This window comes from Phalacrocorax carbo, chromosome 2 (assembly GCF_963921805.1).
Source record: "Phalacrocorax carbo chromosome 2, bPhaCar2.1, whole genome shotgun sequence".
Lineage (NCBI taxonomy): Eukaryota > Metazoa > Chordata > Aves > Suliformes > Phalacrocoracidae > Phalacrocorax > Phalacrocorax carbo.
The window spans coordinates 134,304,660-134,324,191 of NC_087514.1; the positions used below are offsets into that span (position 1 = coordinate 134,304,660).

General features: G+C 38.0%; 1 protein-coding gene across 1 annotated transcript in view; it reads right to left on the reverse strand.

Annotated features, from left to right (window-relative positions):
• The window catches only part of HDAC9 (histone deacetylase 9), a 487,110-nt gene that overhangs the window by 17,650 nt on the left and 449,928 nt on the right, over positions 1-19,532 (reverse strand). Inside the window, exons 24-25 of the mRNA XM_064444483.1 lie at positions 13,090-13,223; positions 3,455-3,539 (exon numbers count right to left, since the gene is read on the reverse strand). Coding sequence (XP_064300553.1) covers positions 3,455-3,539; positions 13,090-13,223 — 219 coding nt within the window. The remainder of the gene's footprint in view (positions 1-3,454; positions 3,540-13,089; positions 13,224-19,532) is intronic.

Sequence of the window (19,532 nt, forward strand, 5' to 3'; positions counted from 1 at the left end):
TTATATGAGCATTCCACAATGTTCTCACAGATCATATGTGCAAAAGTCAGTCTTTGCAATATACACCCAATTCAAACCCTATAATTTATGAGCTAAATGTTCGCAGAGTGGGTGGGGTTTCTGTTGCAGAAACAGATGTGCAAGAAAATCAAATCTGTTGGCATGGGAATAATACCCCCTCTTGCCTATAAAAGAAATGAACCCATGTTCACTGCTGGAGTTTTCAAGGGCTCTTATTCATAAAATAAAATATTAGTAACCAGCTACCACTGTGTTGCTCTCCTGCAGCAACAATAAAACAGCATCAGTGAGGATTGCTACATCGCCTTCGTTCATTCACACACAGGCTCACACACCAGCTGCCCCCTGAATCCTGACTTTCTTGTAACACTAAAACTCAGGGCCAATTCAAGCATATTAGTGGGCTCTCTGTGCCCATTTAGCTGCCCTTCACTCCCAAGCGATCTGTGATTTTCCCTGTTTCCCTGCATTGAGAATTGTGTTATGAGAGGGGTTTCAGCGATAAAGAGGGAGAGCAGAGTCAGGCCAGGAAGCAGGTGGCAGCACCTATGCTGCAGTGGCAGTTCCTGGAGAAGCGGAGTACATGGCAGGGTGTTTGTGGTTTGTGGGAGGAAATTTTAAAGCAGTCACAATTAGGAATAGTATCCAGGTAGCAGCAGGTACCTCACGTAAAGAGGGCTTTCTGATACTTGTGAAAAATCAAGGGTAGATTTTTATTTAAAATCAGAAAGCTGTACCTTAGAAACACCTGTGGTAAACAGAACAGCTTTGCAAGTTTCTTTTTATACAGAACAACTTTTATATGTTGTGCACAATACATACGGGGCTTGCATGTGTGCTCAACCAGAGGATTTGCAGGCAAAGTCTTGCAGAACAGAGAGGCAATCACAGCATGCAGCTGCAAAGGAGCTTTGTTAGAAACCCTAGGTATGCTGTGGATTGTCAATTAAATGAGTTTAAAAAGCATCTGCCTCAAACTGCTCACATCTCTGAAAATGTAATTTCTACTGTGCTATACTGGAATGTGAAATTCTACCGGTCCTGTTACATTCATTGAGAAGAGCTTGGTGGAGCTCAGGGGAAAGAATGAAGCATACTGCTGGTTTCATTCATACAAAACTTGAAGAGCAATCACGGTTTGCAAGAACAAACATTGAAACCAAATCAGTCTTCTAGGTATGCTTTGGCTTTCAGCATGAAAATGTTCTTAAGTCTCCCTCAAAGATTTGTGGGAGCACTGATTATTACCAGGAAATAATAAAAGCAAATGTTTCTGTCACTGTTACAGGCATATGTAATTGCCTTTCACAGATAGATTTGGACACACCGAACTATGCCTTACTTGAAAAAAACAGTTTGGGGGTGGTATTTGTGCTAGTGAACAGGATTGTTTAGAAATAGCATATTGCATGAGTGTGGGAACTACTACTTCCAAATGTATTATATTTCCAAAGGAGCTTTGGATCACTGTCACAAACAAAACATATATACAAATTCCATTCTAGTTAGAAAAAAGTTGTTTCCTCTCATTGTCTAACTAAGTGTTGTATCTTCAATTTTTTGCAACGAACACAGAGGAGGGGCTTTTTTGTCTAAAAGATTGCTAATATTCATTATCAAAGTTGGATCACAGAGATACAGGCTCAATACACATATGAGCAATCATCGAAACAAATCAGGCTTTCTCAGTATCCCTTGAGGTGCTACCCCACAGTCTAATGCTTTTCACACTACATAACTTATCCCTATAATATTCAACATGTACTTGGTTCTCTTAATTCCATCTAAATATGCATCTTCCATAAAGTTGCACTAAACTTCGTCAATGCTCCTTTCCATCATCCAAGCATATTCCTCTCTAATACTTGGTCTCTCTCCAGACAAAATTCTATATGCACAATGTTTTAGGTAATAGCTGCAAGAAAAGACAGAATATTGCGTATAAATAACTTCAAACCCTGAGCAGCCTGTCTTAGGTTTCAGAAGAACAGCCCACTGGACTGTTCTGACTGTACCAGCTCAGGTCAAACCAAGCTTGTTCTGAGCAAGCAAAGTTAAGCCACCCTGCAGAGGTCTGAACTATGTTTTTAGACACATACTATATATTTGTTCCTAAATCCATTCCTTCATTCTGAACTACCACCATTTGTGTGTATTTCTAGTAAGCCACTACGCCTTTCTGGAGCCAGTATTAGTTTTGGTTTGTTTTTTTTTCTCTCAATTCACCCTTTTTTTTTGTTTTGGATCCATTTTCATTAAATACACGTCTTATTTCAAACAGAATTGCATATTCCTTCTTAATGTCTGTGGCCTGTGTGCAGCTTTCCGTCCCTATTATTATTTGCAAATCTCTATCTTGCATAGTACATGAATTTCTTTAACTTGCTGATTCCTTCCAGATCATTAACAGAGAATTTTAAGGAAGATACTAACTCATGAGCTACTCTAGGACCTAACACCCAGCAGAAATTACTTACTGGAATTTATCACACACAGCTGATTTACTTAGAGCATTTGCATATTTGGGTGACTACTGTATATGAAGGATGAATTTTAATTATCACTTTACAACTAAAACCAAATTGATAATTACTGCATGATCAATGGATAACGCATGGTGTCCCTTTTAAAAACCGCATTTATTTTATACAGATGAATCCCAATTATTTGTGATTCATCTAACATGAAGCAAAACATTTGTTATCCATTTGTTATTGTTAAGAAGCCAGCAAGCAGTAGAAGTCAGGAAGCTCCCACTGCCTCAGTAAAATGGCAGAGAGCAGAAGATTAGAGAATTTAAGGGAAGTCTGCTCAGTTGGATTAAGGCAACTGATGGCAAAGAGAAAATTTTTCAGTGAGACCGGAGCAAATGCCCTAAAGCATCAGGGTAGTAAAGGGCTGGGATCAGAGCACACAAGTGAAGCAATCAAGTACCCTCTGCACCAGAAACAGAATAAAATCATGTATTTGTTAGCATTGTTCCATGGATCAGTGCCCATTTTGAGCTTTTTAACTCTGTCTCAAGCTCCTATACATTTCAAAGTAAGTAACTTGTAAAGGGCTGCACAAGCAGAGTCTGAAGAAACAATTTGTTAGAGCTCTAATTTACCTGTCTGTTCCTGTCTCTCACTGACAAACATCTACTTCATCCAAGCTGCTCTGGAACGGAAAGGTTTGGGAATATTCAGGAATCAGAAAGCTCTAAGTAACTTCAATGGGTTGGTTTTTGCAGGGCCAAACACATAGCAGAAATGAAGAGATTTCAAAGAAACAAAAATAAAAGCGTGTATATGTGTATATATACTAGACACAGCATGTTGTTTTATACATAAAACATTTGCCTGCTCTTTTTCTGAAACAATAGTTTAATGTCCATGACATTAATTAATAATGAAAAATACCCAAACCCACCAACCCAAACTGAGAAACATACTTTGAATTTCAGTGGTCTTTTTTAAAGAAGCTATTGCATTCATATTGGGGATTTGGTGCACAATATCTTCCGGGAGAGGCTCCAGCTGCAAGAATAGAATAGAATAATATAAATTTTCAATAAGCCACAGGGAAGTAAAACAAACTGAAACAATTTAATCCTCAGGAAAAGCTCAGCCCAAGAACTGGTTAACATTTTGCTGGTATCAGTTCTAAAAGTATAGCCATGATTTTGTTTTCTGTTTTCCAGCCATGTAATTGAATTCCAAGGGGCTTTTCTATTGGCTGCAAGACTAATCTATGGAGTCTCTGAAGCAGGTGCATGTCTGTGTATTATTCATTAAAAAAATGCTAGTTATTTGTGTAATTTTTGTAGGTTTCTCACAAACCAAATTCCACTGCGTCTGTATATGCAGCTGGGCACTCCAAACAAAACCTTGCTGAAGCCTTCACACTGGAACTGAAGTGTGCAGTCTATTATCCTTATTTTTCTGGTGTTATTACATCTAACCATCTTACACATTTTAAGATTTATAGGGGAAAACCATAAAACACAGCTGCTTTTACTAGTTTTGCATTAATTTCAAATAAAGTAGTAGATAAAAAATGGTTATGCAGATCAGCAGTAAGAGTCCTCTAAGTAAGACTTTATAGAGTCAGATGAATTTTAATTAGCCAGTTTTAATTCTTTGAGTAGGGCTGCATCATAATAAATTAGCATAAGGGAGTGTTCAATTACTGCGCAGTTATTTTTGCCCTGCAATAGACAGATATAGCAAGCAAACTCTATTTTAAAATTCATCCACATGTGCTTTTTAGTCCACCTTCCATATATTTTCTCCTAGAAAAAGGGTAAAAGGTTCTTTGGGCTAACTGCCTCTTCTTGTACTGTAATAACTATATTCTCCTTCAACTACGCTTAGAGCCCAGTCAGTTTTTCCACTTCCCTGCACAGGCTGCTAAGGCTGCTTCCTGCCGAGCCAGGAGTAGCAACCATGTCAAGGTAGACAAGGAAGAGCGATATCGATACCAATCTCTCTTCGCTAAAGCTAAGGAAGTTCAACCATCGTTGACAGGAGACATCTGTACTGCAGACAAAACTCCTTTCTTAGGCATGCCTGGGTCTACTTTAAACTAGGTCAAGTGAAGCCCACCCAAGGAGCTTCCTCTGTGAAGTTAATAGTTCAGTAGCCATCATATACTGTCCTCCGGGTTGCTACCACTGCATTGCTATCCAACAACTAGATAAAATCAGCTTTGATCCAAGTACACAAAGAGGAGAGCAACTGTAGTGTAGATACTCCCTTAGAGGTGCTATTTTAAGCAAGCTTAGCTACAAATCCCAGATTTTCTGGGATCTTACCATTATGATCAGCAGTGACTGCCTGTCAGTGATAAAGACATTGCAAATATCACCAGTCTTTTGGAGTCCCAGTAACTAAAATGAATAGGGCTGTTCATCTCATCATTTCCTTAGAATCCCATATGGGATTGCAGCTGGAAGATTTCCTTGTGGCTACAAACAATAGCACTATGGTGGTTTTTTTTTTTTCGAAATAGCATAAATCACTCCATTCTGGCCAGCGAGCAAGTGTGCATAGAATTGCTGGTAGGATCTGAGTGGGTCCCAACTTTGCTTGGTTACCAAGGAGGCCAAACTCCAAAGGAAGATTGTTGCTATCTAACGTATCATTGGTTAGAACAAAGAGAGCAATTACAATAAAAATCATATTTACATATATATATTTGCAATTCCTGAACCACATTTACTTCATGACCTTCATAGGTTACTCTATCTGGTAACTCTTACAGGTACCTGGAGGAAAACTGCGTACTTATGAAAATGCCCACCAAGAAATCCAGCTTCACAAATTTTAGAACAATAATCTGTATAATAATCTTAATATTCCATACCTTGGGTTATATAGATAAATCGCACTTGTTTTTATCACTTGTTATTTTCTCTTTAAAGCCATTTGGCCAGGAAGAGGACAAAATGCTGAAGTTCTGTTTGGTCATACTGGGTGCAGGAACACAGAAAGGGAAACAAACAGTAGCTAAAGGTTCTGTTTTGATGACTTCCTAATTCCGAAGGCTTTGACAACCAATTCACTCCCCTGAAGTAGGACAGAATAGCTCCAGGCTATAACAGTAGGAATAATAGTATAAGGTTTGGAATTGCCAGACTGCAAGATCTGAGAGCTGTGTCTTGCTTTGCCCTTTCAGTACCTTGAGATTCTTTCTGCAGACCTCTTGTACTAATTATTAAGCTGGGAACAACTGATGCAGAGGTAGGAAGAGGAGATTTCCTATTAAAAGGTGAATAGTTCATTGCCTCTTCAGACCTGGATTTTTGTAGCAGCCAAAAAATTGCCTAGATTTTTCTTAATATATCATTGACACCTCTATTTATCAGTAAAGAAATATTTTTTAAAATGAGTAGGCTACATTTGAATATTAGACATATCAGATGAATATTTAGAAATGGCTGATGTGTTTTTAGAAATCAGGATAAGATGATGAATTATTAAAGAAAAGAAGAAAAAGTGTCAGGCATCCAACAACTATCCCAATCTACTCCATCTCTTATCTCTACTAACAGCTCTGCAGGTGATGTGAGTATGTTAGTCATGTTTGATCATTTCCTTAACAATTTTTCCCACAAAACTTTCATGTTGTGTCCCAAGCTCAGCTTCTGCTCCAGGGCTATTCTGCCTCTTCACTCTTAGGGATGGCCAGGCAGAACTTGGATCCTCTTCTGTATCAGGGAAACCTTATCAGGCTCCAGAAGTAAGTTCATTACATCATATACCCTGTTCAGCCCAAATACAGTACTGTTACAAAAACACTGTAGAAATAAAGGCAGTGGGTTATGGCAACTATTTCTATACACTTTGAAATGAGACTGTCTGCATTCAAAAGAGTTATTTCTGTTGGCAGCTATCCACTGGCTGGATACAACTGTATAGACATAGGGGTGTCCCTGGAAAATATCAGCAGTTAGACCCAACAGTGAACAAAAGAAATTACTCTACACCTGGCATATATGGCACCACCACCTTCCCTCCTACACTATTGGCATTCAGATCATGAAGTCTATTAAATCTTGAGGCTAAGAGAAAGGAAGCTGAAATGAGCACTGGAAATACACTGTCAGGAAAGAAATCTTTCAGAGAAGAACAGCTCAAGTCAGTGCAGAAATAACCAAACCACTAGAGAGACAGTTTGGACCAGACACAAAGGGTCACATTTTCAAAGCTTTTACATGGCTGAATTGAGCTTTTGTGCCCAAAGTAGCAGATGAAAGTAGAAACTGTGTCCACTAATCATTTTCAAAGTAGGAAAAACAATGTAAATGGGCAAAAATCATTTGGGTCGCCAAAGTCTGCCAGAGGCATATCAACAAATGTTTGAAGAAGGAATTAATGATGGAAATTTCATGTGCCCAGAAGGTGATCTGAAATGATTCTTGTGAATGTGGTAAGAATCTGAAACTACAGCAGTCTGTACTGAGCTGGAAAATCTAGAATCTCTAGCAATATCTGTATTGTTCTTAGCACTGTCATGTTTCAAAGCACCAAGATTAGCTTCAGTGAAGATTGTTGAAGAGTGCAGTTAGACATAACTGAAAAGTGAGGCAATTGCATGCATAAGGTTGGGAGCTTAGAGAGTCCTGACAGAAGCAGAGGAAGGCAGAAGGCAGGCAGGCTCCTCAGGGATGCCTAGGCTGCAGGAGGAAGCACTACAACTTCTCTTTCCTGGATAAATTGTGCAAGAACCACATCAGCACCAAGGCTTTCTTGCTCTTAGGGCTGTCTAAGATTACAGAAGACTAAGAAGACTAAGTTCAAAGATCTCACAGGTCCCCTGTGTTCTTATGTTAGCAATCTTCTTAAGGTTTCTGCACTTTCTGTTTATATATAAGCACTTCAGGCAGGTATTTTTGTGATCCACTGTTACAACGAGGTACATAAACAGGTCAGTTTTCAGTAGGGAATAGATTCAAAGGCATGAAGGGTCACTGGCACCTACCAGTCCCTGAAAAACAAGGTATGCCTTGGAAAGATGTAAATTTGGAACCAGAATATTCTGTTTCCTTGGCCAAACCTGACTAGCACTGTCCGCCTTGGGGACTTTGATGTCACCATGCTGACCTCTGGCACATACATTGCTCCAGTTGCCTACTCCATCTAATTCTCTATTTCTGGGCCAATTTCTGGAGTCTGGGTTTATGCAAGCAGCAGTTGACAGGTGGCTTAGACTCAGTGTTAATTATTTTCTAGTATTAGTCTCAGATTAACAATGAGGATGTGAGATTGCGACCAAGTTTACCATGCAATTTAAAATTGATCTCAGGCCATATTCACTTCCATGAATATTTCCATTTTAAGGAGAGAAATGCTTACCTGTTCTGGCAAATATCCCCTTTTTAACACAGTCCAGGTCCTCTTGGCAGAGCTCACTGCCTAGCTGGCAAGCAGCCCCAGATTCACACTGAATTTCACAAAGGAGAAAAATGCCAACTTTTCATCAGCAGCAGGAAAGCTGCAGAGTATGAGCTTTCCACTTAAATTACCATCCCCTCCTAAATGCCAGCTCAACAGATTGCAAGAAAGAAGCACATACTTCACACTCTGCAAGAAAATTGTCCAGTATAAGTTTTCAAGCATGCTTGGGAGCCAACCAATCACAATGTTTTGTCAAATTCTGCTTCAGACTGAAATTTAAGCCAGAAGAATATTTACTAGAAGATGTTAAATTTAGTCACTTAGAAATGTTTTTGCACTTAGGGCCAAATTCAGCCTTGGCCGCCACAGTCAATGAGAGCAGACATGCATCCTCTGTGTGCCTTTGTTGCAGGGTCCCACTGGGCAGAGCACACTGTGGACTGCACTTCTCTGTTTCCTCTACGCAAAGAAGAGCATGACCCCATCTGTGACTAATTATCACTTGTTATAGACCACAAACTGCTGTACCACGAAGAGCTAAGAGACACTGCCCAAACCTGTACACAGGTCGGAGGGACTATGATGTTAGACTGCCTTCTACATCCCATCGAAATATCCCACCTGGCTGCTTGAAAATGGAAGGGATGAAGGAAGAACTAAATCCTTCGTTTTTGACTCAAAGAGTTTTGTGCTTGAGGGAATACTTCCTCATTCTCTCTGGCTGCAGAAGAACCCCCAAATGAATGCAGTTATGTTGGAAATAAGCTGCAGGATTTAGGATACTGAACTCAAGGAGAGCTTATCCCTAAGGGCTTTTTAAATCCAGGTAGTGCCTCTTCAAAAGTAACGTGGAGGAAAGAAACCAGAACCTATCCTTGCATGTATAGAGCAGCCTTACTCACTATCACCTGGCACTGAAAAGCATAGCACTGAAGCGAGGATGGACAAAATAGTGCGGAATTTCCTTTCTCCATGACAAAGATTTTGGGGAAAAATCTCAATATTCAGCCCAATTTTCACACATTTCTTGGAATAACATACAAATCTTAATATTTAATGATTTTTCTTAATTGAGGTAGTATATATCTATATATGCTTTAAAAAGAAGTATTTGAAACTATACAACCAATCTGTGAAAAACTGTAGACTCATTTAAAGAGTATCACAATAAATTAGAAAATTGAATTTTAAGCACAAGAGTATATAATCATCTTAGAAATGCTTAGGTTTAAAAGAAGTGACTCTTTTCTAATTATCTGAATTCATAATTTCCTTTGTTTTGACAGATGCTCTTTTAATGGACAAATTCTCAAATCATGTCAAGAAAATGGAGGAATATTTTAAAGTAACTGGTGCTCGCCCTGCCTTTTTACCTGCCAGAAGGATTTCCATGTTTTCATTTTGGATTTCAAGGGAATCCAGCTGCTTAATCTCTTCTCACCTCTTAGGAAGATTTCCTTCCAAGGAGATAACCTACAGTGCTCCTCATTAGCTCTGCAAATGGTCAAATGGATTTTTCTCAAAGATACATGGAAATTTTCTGCTTCTACACAGATGTATGGACAAAAAATCCTGAGGTAGTGAAACCTTTTTTTAAAAATAATTTTATATGTAAACTTTCTCATTAATAATTTTATCTTTATGAAATTTATCCTTGTCCTTACAATTTCATTTTTAGTTTTCTCATCATTTAAGGAGAACCAAACCCAACCAAACCAGACTGAGCCATTTTAGATACTATAGCGTGATCTCCAGTTGCTATTCAGAAAGGGTGTGGATCACTTCTAAGTTCTGTGTTAGAGCTACCGGTCCTGGGCCGATGTCCTGGATAACCTAAGGTATCTAAAAAAGGCACTAGGCACCTCTGTTTAGGGAACCGTGTCTTAGAAAGAAACAATTAAAAATAGAAGTACCTGCAATCAGAGAAAACCAGCACTTATAATCCCATTTGTGTTTCTGTCAAAATTTGAAATTACTGTTCAAAAGTACTTCTGCAGAGAAATTCAGAAGTAATGACCGCACGTAGATGGGGCTGATAGATCATTTAAATTCTGAGGTCTTCCAAGAAAAAGAGACCTTTTTAGTAGTTTTTTGGTTAGTCTTCAAAATCAGCAACTGTATGCAGGAATTTCCTGTGCCATGCTCAAATTATTTAAAGAAGATGAACTTGATAGTGTATTCTTTTCCTAGTGGCTCCACTTGCATTTGCTAAGAGAAGAGTAAAAAGTTATCTTGCTAAACAGATCACAGTGCTACAGGCCACATATGACTAAGAGCAAAACATATCTATTTTGGATGTCAACCCATTTTCCTTCTTGGCGTTCAGAGACAAATAAGAAAAGAAAGAATTTTTCGCTTGTAAGTTTGATGTTACCTCTACATATCAAACCAGCTCTCCATGAAAGTTGGAAGTTGTGGCTAGTTTTGCAATTACACTTTTTAAAAAATGTTATTCTGCTGGTAATAGAACGTATGAAGCAGTGAGTTTCTGTATTGACAAGTCCTGGCCAAAAACAACAAAAGGAAAGAAAAAGTTTTCAAAAAACCCTGCAAAATGTTTATGAATTCTAATCCTCAGCACATGAATAAATACATCTGACAAACTGCAGAGTACCTTACAAAGGCCTTTCCCAACCCTTCTAATTTGAGTTCAATTACATGTGTAGTGTTTAGAAACTGAAGTTCTTCTTGCCAACGTTTTTAAACTAGGGTTGCACTACATAGCATTATTTGTAAAAGTGAAGGGCAGATAATAAGTTATAATTATCCTATTAATCACCTGTGAAGAATTGCATTCAGGGAAGAATACATCCTCAAATTACAATAATTGGTTGTTTTAAGAAAAACATTTTTTTTCTGTCCTTGGCAGGAACATGCTTGGTGTTTGCTCTGCAAGTTCAGGAATATTATGCTAAAATCAAGCAATGTATACGCTGTGGGCCCTGTGGGGTAGATTGCCATAAATCTACAGATGTCAACGGACGTGCTGATTTCTAACTGCTAACTAGGTATCAGACTTCCTCATTAGTGTCTGCTCCTCGGCAACACCTTTACTCATTCTTTTAAGCAAACATCAGTTTCTTATGCTAGTGCTGGTGACAACATCCCCTCTGGAGTATTTTTGTCTTCTTAGCAGCCACAGCATATTTACTCTTTGAAATTCTGCTGTACCAGACCATTTAACGCATGTCCCTGAAGACAAAGCTGTGAGAAAGAGCACATGAGAATAAAGCTTATTGTATGAGATGTTTCAAGTTTTTAATGATCGTGTTCTTTTACAAATGAATTAAAAATGGCCGTGTGGTTACGTTTGTCTTCATTCTCAGTTATTGAATTCTTGCCTATCCTGAAATTTGCTTTGCTCTGTTTTGCAAAGAGATAAACTCACAATTTATCTCGTTTCCTGGTCTCTAGTTACCCTGAAATAAAATGGCAGAAAGTATCTGTTGCAGTACACTTATCCCATTCCTCTTTCTCACAATTGGTAGTTTTTCTCAGATAATGGCTAGTCAGTGACAGCAGAAATAGTAGTTGGGTGTGATATAGTGTTAAAACAAAACAAGGCAGTTTTCATAAATGGGTAGCACCACCAAATGGTCATAACTGGATAGAGGGACCCAGGCACCTACACAGAGGAAGACACATCATATCATCAGCATTTTACCATTTGCATTAGTCCCAAAAGGCTGCAAATTTCAGAGAAAGGGTGTAGAAGGGTTATGAATAGCTACTGATGCTGTAAGATACTACCACAGGGAAGATGATGTCAGAGAATATCAATGAGAGTCCCCTGGAAGGCACTCTTCCTGCTGATCAGCAAGGCAATGCTGCATTCACTAAGATTGTCAAATGCCTCAAGCTAGGTTTTGTAATCCATATTTCAGCACCTAAATAAAAGGACCAACACTTAGCTGAGCATCTGTTTCAATAGTGCTCATCACCACAATGGAAAACTCTCCTTATGGGACTTGTCAAAGGTTACAATAGTTAAACCCAGTGAAAGCTTTTTTTTGGTTTGTTTTGTGGACATGCCTACTTTTTTACATTCCTGAGAGTATTTTTGAAAAAGCTATCACTTTATTTATTACATGTACAATATAAAAATAATAAGCATAAGAATATTTTTCTCAATGGATCATGAAGATAAAAAGCAAAGGTTAAAAACAACATTTAGAAAATTGTTATATCCAATATCTATCAGAAAACACAATACTTCACATATATTCACATTGGTATGAAGTCCTGGAGTGGAAGGGAACTGGCAGACTAGCTTGCAATTTGTCACTAATACATTTGATTGGAGAGATTATATAGCTATTTCCACTTGCCCTGGGGAAGAAGAAGAAACACACTGCACTTTTTAACAAGATCTTGCAAAACTCACAATTTATGGTAAAGGTTTTTGCTGTTTCATACATTATTTTGGCTATGCCTTCAGCAAGCTTATTTTCCTTCTCACCATATTTGTAGGAGAAAAGATATTTTTTAATGGACAACAAAAAAAAATTTGGCTAATATAAATGCTTGTCTTGTGTTTGTGTACATAAATAACACATACTCATATTTACTTAGTCGGATAGTCCACTCTCAAAAGCTTTTAAATAATATATCGAGAGTTTGATAAATCTTGGACACTCCATTTTAATTACATACAGATCCACCTGAATCTTTGTTTATAACTTAAAAATTTTTTTTGAAGTCTTGGACACATTTTTATTAATGTTCTTCTGTTTCAAAAGCCTCTGAAATATGTGTTTCACATGTCAGTTGTCAAAAAAAGTGTCAAAATGCTGCAAAAAATGTCTTTGCAATATCTGATTCCTAAGACTACCAGATACCTTGCAAAAACCATTTGTTTTTCTACGATAGTTGGCTGGAAGTTCTGATCCTCATAGATGATGTGCACACCCATGACTACCAATGATGTGAAATCTGGTATTCAGCACAGTATCACCAAAAGCAATTCTGAGGTATTAAATATTACTCAGAACTGGAAAAAATTTAGGGAAACACTAAAGGATTTATACACTCATCTAATTTAGTGCTCATTTCCTAAGACATGTTCAAATTGCATGTTTTCCAACCAAATGACAAAAGGACTGATGCTATTGTTACTAAAAGAAAATCAAAGATAGGAGTTTCAGCAAACTTGGATCATTGTCTCCACCTACTATGATTTATGTTTTACCTCATTTCCTAAAAGGGCGTTTATACAGGCTTCAGATGCATCACAGATGGCAGTAAGGTCATGTCCTCCCTCCAGTGCCAGCACCACACGGCCATCCGCTAGCTTCAGCAATTGCTTGGTTAGGTGACCAAAACCTAGTATTCAAATACAGTAGTGCAAATAATTAAAGCAGAACAGATATTACTGGCATATTTCACATCTGCTGCATAAGAATGTAGAAAGCTCAAGGATATTGCACAGGGAGCATGGGATATATTTAGTCTAGTATCCTGTTTCTGACTATGGCCCACACCAGATGCTTTGGAGTTAGGTATATGGAATTTTGTATGAGGCAGATGTGAGATAATGTCCCTCATGCTGATCCCTAATAGCTGGAGATTAGTTGAAACATGAGGTTGTCTCCTTGCCACCATTAACCATTATCACCCCAGAGCCTCTTCCTATTTGCATGTCAGAGTAATATATACCGATGTTATTTAGAGATATCTGAAATAACCCTGGTCACTTATGGCATCAATATGACAAATAATATTTGTAGTTAAGCTATGATACTATAATTAAAAGTAATTGGATATTTCAAATGAAATTTTTATTTACAAATTGCTTCTTCCTTTGTATTTGGGGTTTGAGTATAATGTACTGCCATGGAGTGAAAAATAGTGGAAACGTATGTTACCTCTTAGCTCCATTTTGAAGTGTTTTTAGAGGCAGCACTAACAATTTAATCACTTAGTTTGATTCAAGGTTTTGGTATAAGTTGCAACTGTCCAGAACTTTGTAGATATCTCTACCAGTATTGCTCACTCCTTGACCACAGCCAAAAATTATAGTACTTCATTTTGTGTGGTGATCTATAACTACACAAACACTACCACAAAATTTTCACCTGTGATTCAAGTAAAATTAATTTATTTCGGTTTTAATGACAAGAAAAAATTGCAAGAAAAAGTATTAATTTGGAGACAAGATTTTGTAGAAGGGTTTTGTCAAAGTTTCCTTGGACAGCTATTCTTTTTGATTAATTTGCTTTAAGTGAGTAATGATAAGTAAAGCTTTGAAAGAACTGCAGTTAAATACCCTTCACATCTTGTTCTTAAATTTTTTACTTGGTCTGCTCTAGTTGCTCTACTGATGATCCCTAGTCATTCCAGTGCATTTCACAGTCTTAAACAAAGCATTTAGAAGGTACCTGCTAAAGACTGGGAATCTATGAAAACAGGAAAATCAACATCTTTTTATTACGTTCCAGTAAACAATGTAATCAAAAATTTTAAACTACCAAAAATATAAGCATATTTTCTAGAAGAATTTTCCAAGACACAGACTTAAGGCTTGATCTGGCAAACAAGCAATCACACAATTAGTTCCATTTACATCTTAGGACTTTGTTAAGCACTTGCCCAACTGTTTTTAGAATAGGGACTTCAATGGTTTAGCTGCTCAGACAAAAAAAAAAAAAAAGATCTATTTGCCACTTAATCTATGGATGATCACAGAACACTTGAGGTGAAATATTGTTTCCTTAAGCCACTCCACAATCTTCTATACCCTCTAGGAACTGCAGGTCTGATTCTAGCAAAGTAACTACACTGTGGTTCGAATTACACACAGGGTTAAAAAACAAATAAAATCTTAAACTCTCATTTAAGCTCAATCTTTCCTCATGAAAAAAAAAACAACCACCCAATCTTCTCTACTAAGGACCAAATTTAGACAGGATAATAAAAGCAAAGGAAGGAGTGGAATGAGGATAACCTTTGATCTTTAGCCAATTTCTACTTTCTTTTACCTACAGGATTTATTTCTGTCTGCATGTTACCCATGTGATCTTTGGATTCATAAGAAGAGAGTGCCAACAGCGTAAAGTGAGTCGTACATACAGCATTTAAAGGAAATGAAGAAGAATGAACAGGCGCAGACTCCCCACATCTACAACTCACCCTTTGGGTCTGTGAGAAATCCAACAGCACTTTCAAGACACCATTATCCTTCATGTTATTCAGCTTCTGTGAAGAAGGGAAAGCTCTACCATATTTCCCCTGCACATTTTGAAAATTTTGTACGACCGCAAATGTTGCTACTGCCACATCGTAATTTTCTGAGGTATGTGTGGCAATAAATGTAAAGGCTCTCTCAATGCTTTTTTCTTCTTTTAGGCAACTATACATAATATAACTTGTAGACATTGTTACAATGTTAGTTTGTCTGCTTGGTTTCCTAATGACTTTTCTAGTATCGATGTTATAATAATCATCCCTGGCTGAGTCAGGATCCATGCAATGAGCCATACAGAAAACATCTTTCCAAACAGAGATCATGGTAACAAGATAAAGTGTTGCCAAATCAAATCATAGTGATGGGGGCTTTTCGTCATTGTAATTACCCTGAGAAAGTAAAGGTGACTTGCTAGAAAGGGAGGAAATAACTTTAGCCAACAGTACCAACATCGCCTGTGACTGAATGTGTTATGGAAATTCTTAACAAAGAAACTTGGATCCTGTGTCACTGCAACAACCTAGGAAAGATTAGCTTCCTCAAAGAAATCCCCTGGAGTGCAGAAGTAACAAAATGGAAAGAAAGGAATCCCAGTCAAGTAATGGTTTTAAGATGGGCTGTAGTTCATGCCAAATAATTAAGAAAAACAAGAAGAAAATAGTAACAAGCACCATGAAAAGAACCAGTCATCTCCCCTGATATAAGGAGATCAAGCACATATTTGACACCCCACTGACCAACTCTAAGGTGAGAAAGGAGTCAGACAAGTATTTTGAATTCTGGATCTTCCAAGTCATACGAATTTCTAGAATTTAGCAGCAGTTCTTGGCCCTTCTACTGGGCCTGCTGACAAAGGTGCCAGCAGTGATGCTGGCTTTAAAAGATGTTTTTGGTTTGGATATACTGTATTCTAAAACAGTATGCTTTTGGAGTAGTGCATAACAGTTAGAGATTAGCAGCATTTTATAAAGACAGAAAAAGTTCAGTTATAAAATGGAAAGTTACGTTAAAACATCAGTGCTTGATTTTCAGTCCAGTCTTGAATAGGCATTGCTCCTTTGACATTGCAGGTGCCTTCGGGCCATTTAGAGTTTGACTTAATGACAGGCATATTAATCAGGACTTGAAATGGCCCTGGCAGTACCCACAATTATTTGTGTCCACAAACATGAGTAAAAATGTCACATATTAATAATAACAACAGCAAAACCAAAAAAGAAATAGTATTTAAAAATCCAATAATTTCAGTTAATAAGTGAGAAAAGATTATACATATGGGGAATTTCTCAAATCTTCTTGATTTTCTCAGTGAATTTGTACTTCAGAGAAGTAGCAAAACTTTTAAAAACTAGGCTTATGCAGTGTGCCAGGAAATTGTGAGCATGGTTTTGTGCCAACTATTTTTTTCATAATTTCTGTATTTTAAATGTAAAAAGTACCTGTTTCCTTCACAGATCCAATATTTAGACATCCAGGGTAGAATTTGCAAAAGCATTTAATATTCATTTGCTATGATCCTAGTAAAGACAATGATAAACCCTTGATTTACACAAGAAACAACATTAAAACACTACTAAGTAGTTCTGAAAATCCTACTCACCAAATTGATTTACATTTTCCTGACAAAAACCTGTGGGTGCACAATTGTACATCTAAGCAAGAAAGACTTGATTCGAACAGAAAACATTGTAAACCGTGTTATGTGCTGGAGAAATATGCAGTGTATAAGCTGTTATCTGCTGACCTTTGAAGTAAAAATATAAACTTTTAAAACAAAGACATAACATGTACTCTTTAATTATACCCTTTCCCCTCCTCCAGTGTTATTAGTGGAGGAGATACGATAGTCAGCCTTATGTAAGAAAATATTCTATTGTGGGAAGGCAGAAAGAGAGAAAACGAATACTGTATTATACTAATGAGCAAGCTGCCAGGCTGTTATTGAAGCATACAGTGTGCTGATAACTTGAATTACCGTCTAAGCAAGTAATTCAGCTTTTAGTGGACTGATCTCCCAATATAACACTAAGAGCCCTGTTGGTTTTTTTCTTTTCTTTTGTAACAGACAAGCTCCCCATGTGTTCCTTCTAGTTCTGCCAAATAGCAAGGAATGACATAGATGAAGCTTCTTTCTCATTTGACCAAAGCTGCTGGAGCAACTATACTCTACGTGCACTTACTGAAACCCAAGAAAATGTTAAGCCCTATAAAAAGAGAACCTGGGGTTATTTCAGTCTTCTATTTTTGTTTTTGAGGTATCCTTACTCTGACAACCTGAAATGGAAAGCGGCACCCAGAGAGCACGTAAAAGACTTCTGAACCAGGCCAGTTCTCTTCCAATGGAATCACCACACAGTTATGTTGTGTATTACGGCTAGACGAAGCAAAGATAACAAGTCAGAGTTTGTATGTACAGCCTCCCATTTTGAGAAAGAAACATTTGAGAATGAAGACAACTTGTGAATGTTATTCTTTTCACATCCTTTCCCCATCAGACAGGGAAAGGAACCATATGGACAGGGTACACTCCCAGCCAGCACCATAGCACTCCTTGTTTGCATAAAAAATCATAAATGTAACTTCAATTTGCTTGCCAGCAAATGTGCAAACGCCCAGTTAGTGGGGACCAAACTTGCCTCAGCAGAAGACAGACCCCTTTCCTCTCCCCCACTGTGCATAAGGAGAGCAGATGTCTCCTTCATAGTCACTTTTTGGGTGACAGCAGGCTGAGGAGAGCAGAGCCGTGGCGCTGGCCCTTGCTCAGGGGAGGCTGCTGGTGGAGGAACAAGGACACGTCAACAGCCGAAAGGCTGGCAAAGCTTTGGAGTTATGGAGAAAGCCTCAGCTTTCTCAGCCTCAGCAGTTGGGCCCCAACAGCTCTTTCAGCTTTGGTGTCTTAAAAGCTACAATCCGACCCTAAATTACAGGCAGAGCTCTGGTGAGCTCCTCTGGCTACTCGGAGCAGCCTGGAGAGGAATACACGCAAAACACAAAAACTCCACAGTCTCTGTCCTGGACCTCCAAGCATGTATTTAACTATTATTTACCATTTAATCATTTCATTACTCTGTAATTTACTTGAGAATGTGTTTTCCTCTCATTAAAACTGTTGCAATGATCATTGCCAAAAGTCTATCCACCAGTGTTCTGCACTCCTTCCCTGTGGCTCCTTCGTGACTATTTGATTAATTTTCATTGATATTCTTCCAACAATAGCATCTAAAATTAACTGGGTCAGTTTTTACATAACTTCCTGAGTCATCAGGCTACGTGTCCTAAATAAATATGTCCATACAGGAGTCAAATGATAATTTACCCTTCCAGCACTGGCAGGAGCTAGAACATTTTGCAAAGCTTGTGTTCTATGATAAGAAAACAGATTTTCCTCTCAGGTCTTAATTCAGGACCTTTTATTCAATCAAAACTTCTTTTGGATTAAGTCAGAGGTTTGACTCAGTTGGCAGGATGCGGCCCTGAATGAGGGGGAAAGGGAGATTTTAATGCCAAATACATTCTTTTGAAAAAACATTTTCCAAATGGCCAAAATTATGAATGCTAGTGTTGAGGTACCTGAATTTAAATGGTAGAGATCTGGCCTCCAGGCATTAGCTGCTGATTTCTTGCTTTTAATGCTGGAGAAGGAAGCTCAGAAACACTTCAAATTACATGTCTCAAGCAGGGATTTAATTTAGATTAAATTAGACAGTAATTGTATGTTAAATAAATACCAATGGTCTCAGAAACACATTTTTTATGGATTAACAATTTATGTAATAGATGTTTTTATTGCATGAGTGTTAGTTCTACAGTAATATGTTTTTCATAATTAGCTGCTCTTTAGCTGCTACACTGAACATAACTTATTCAATCTCTATATAGGTACATACTCAAGGAAGGATACATAGGATACATCTTCAAAACCAAAAAACGCAAACCTGTCTCACTCCAGGAAAAAGCCACCTAGACAATGTTCGGTAGGATGGTCTGGGCATCTTCAACTCTCTTGAGATATGTATGTATCCAAGCGGGTCATATAGTCCATTGCATTTTCTTAGTCCTCCAGGAAGGAGGAACTTGGACACCTCCACCACACAATGGCAGCACTGACCACCTGACAGAACATTCCTCAGAGAAAACAAATGGAGGAAGAGGACTCCTCCAAACTCTTCTCCCAATGAATTAATACTAAAAAAAAGGAAGGGATTTTTTTTGTGCCCTGTATTATCAAGCAGTTGGGATTCTGCATCATCCAGGAAAGGTCATAGCGATGTACAAAATAATGATGAGGTTTTTAGAGCTTTTATAATGCTGCCATGTGGATTCAGAGGGAAAATATTCAACCACAGATTTCAGCTGCCAGAGTCAAAGCAGGAGCCTTTGGGTATTCCCAAAACTGGCTGGATGTTTTTAGCCATGTTCTTACTAACTATTTGCTCTGTGCCTTCCTT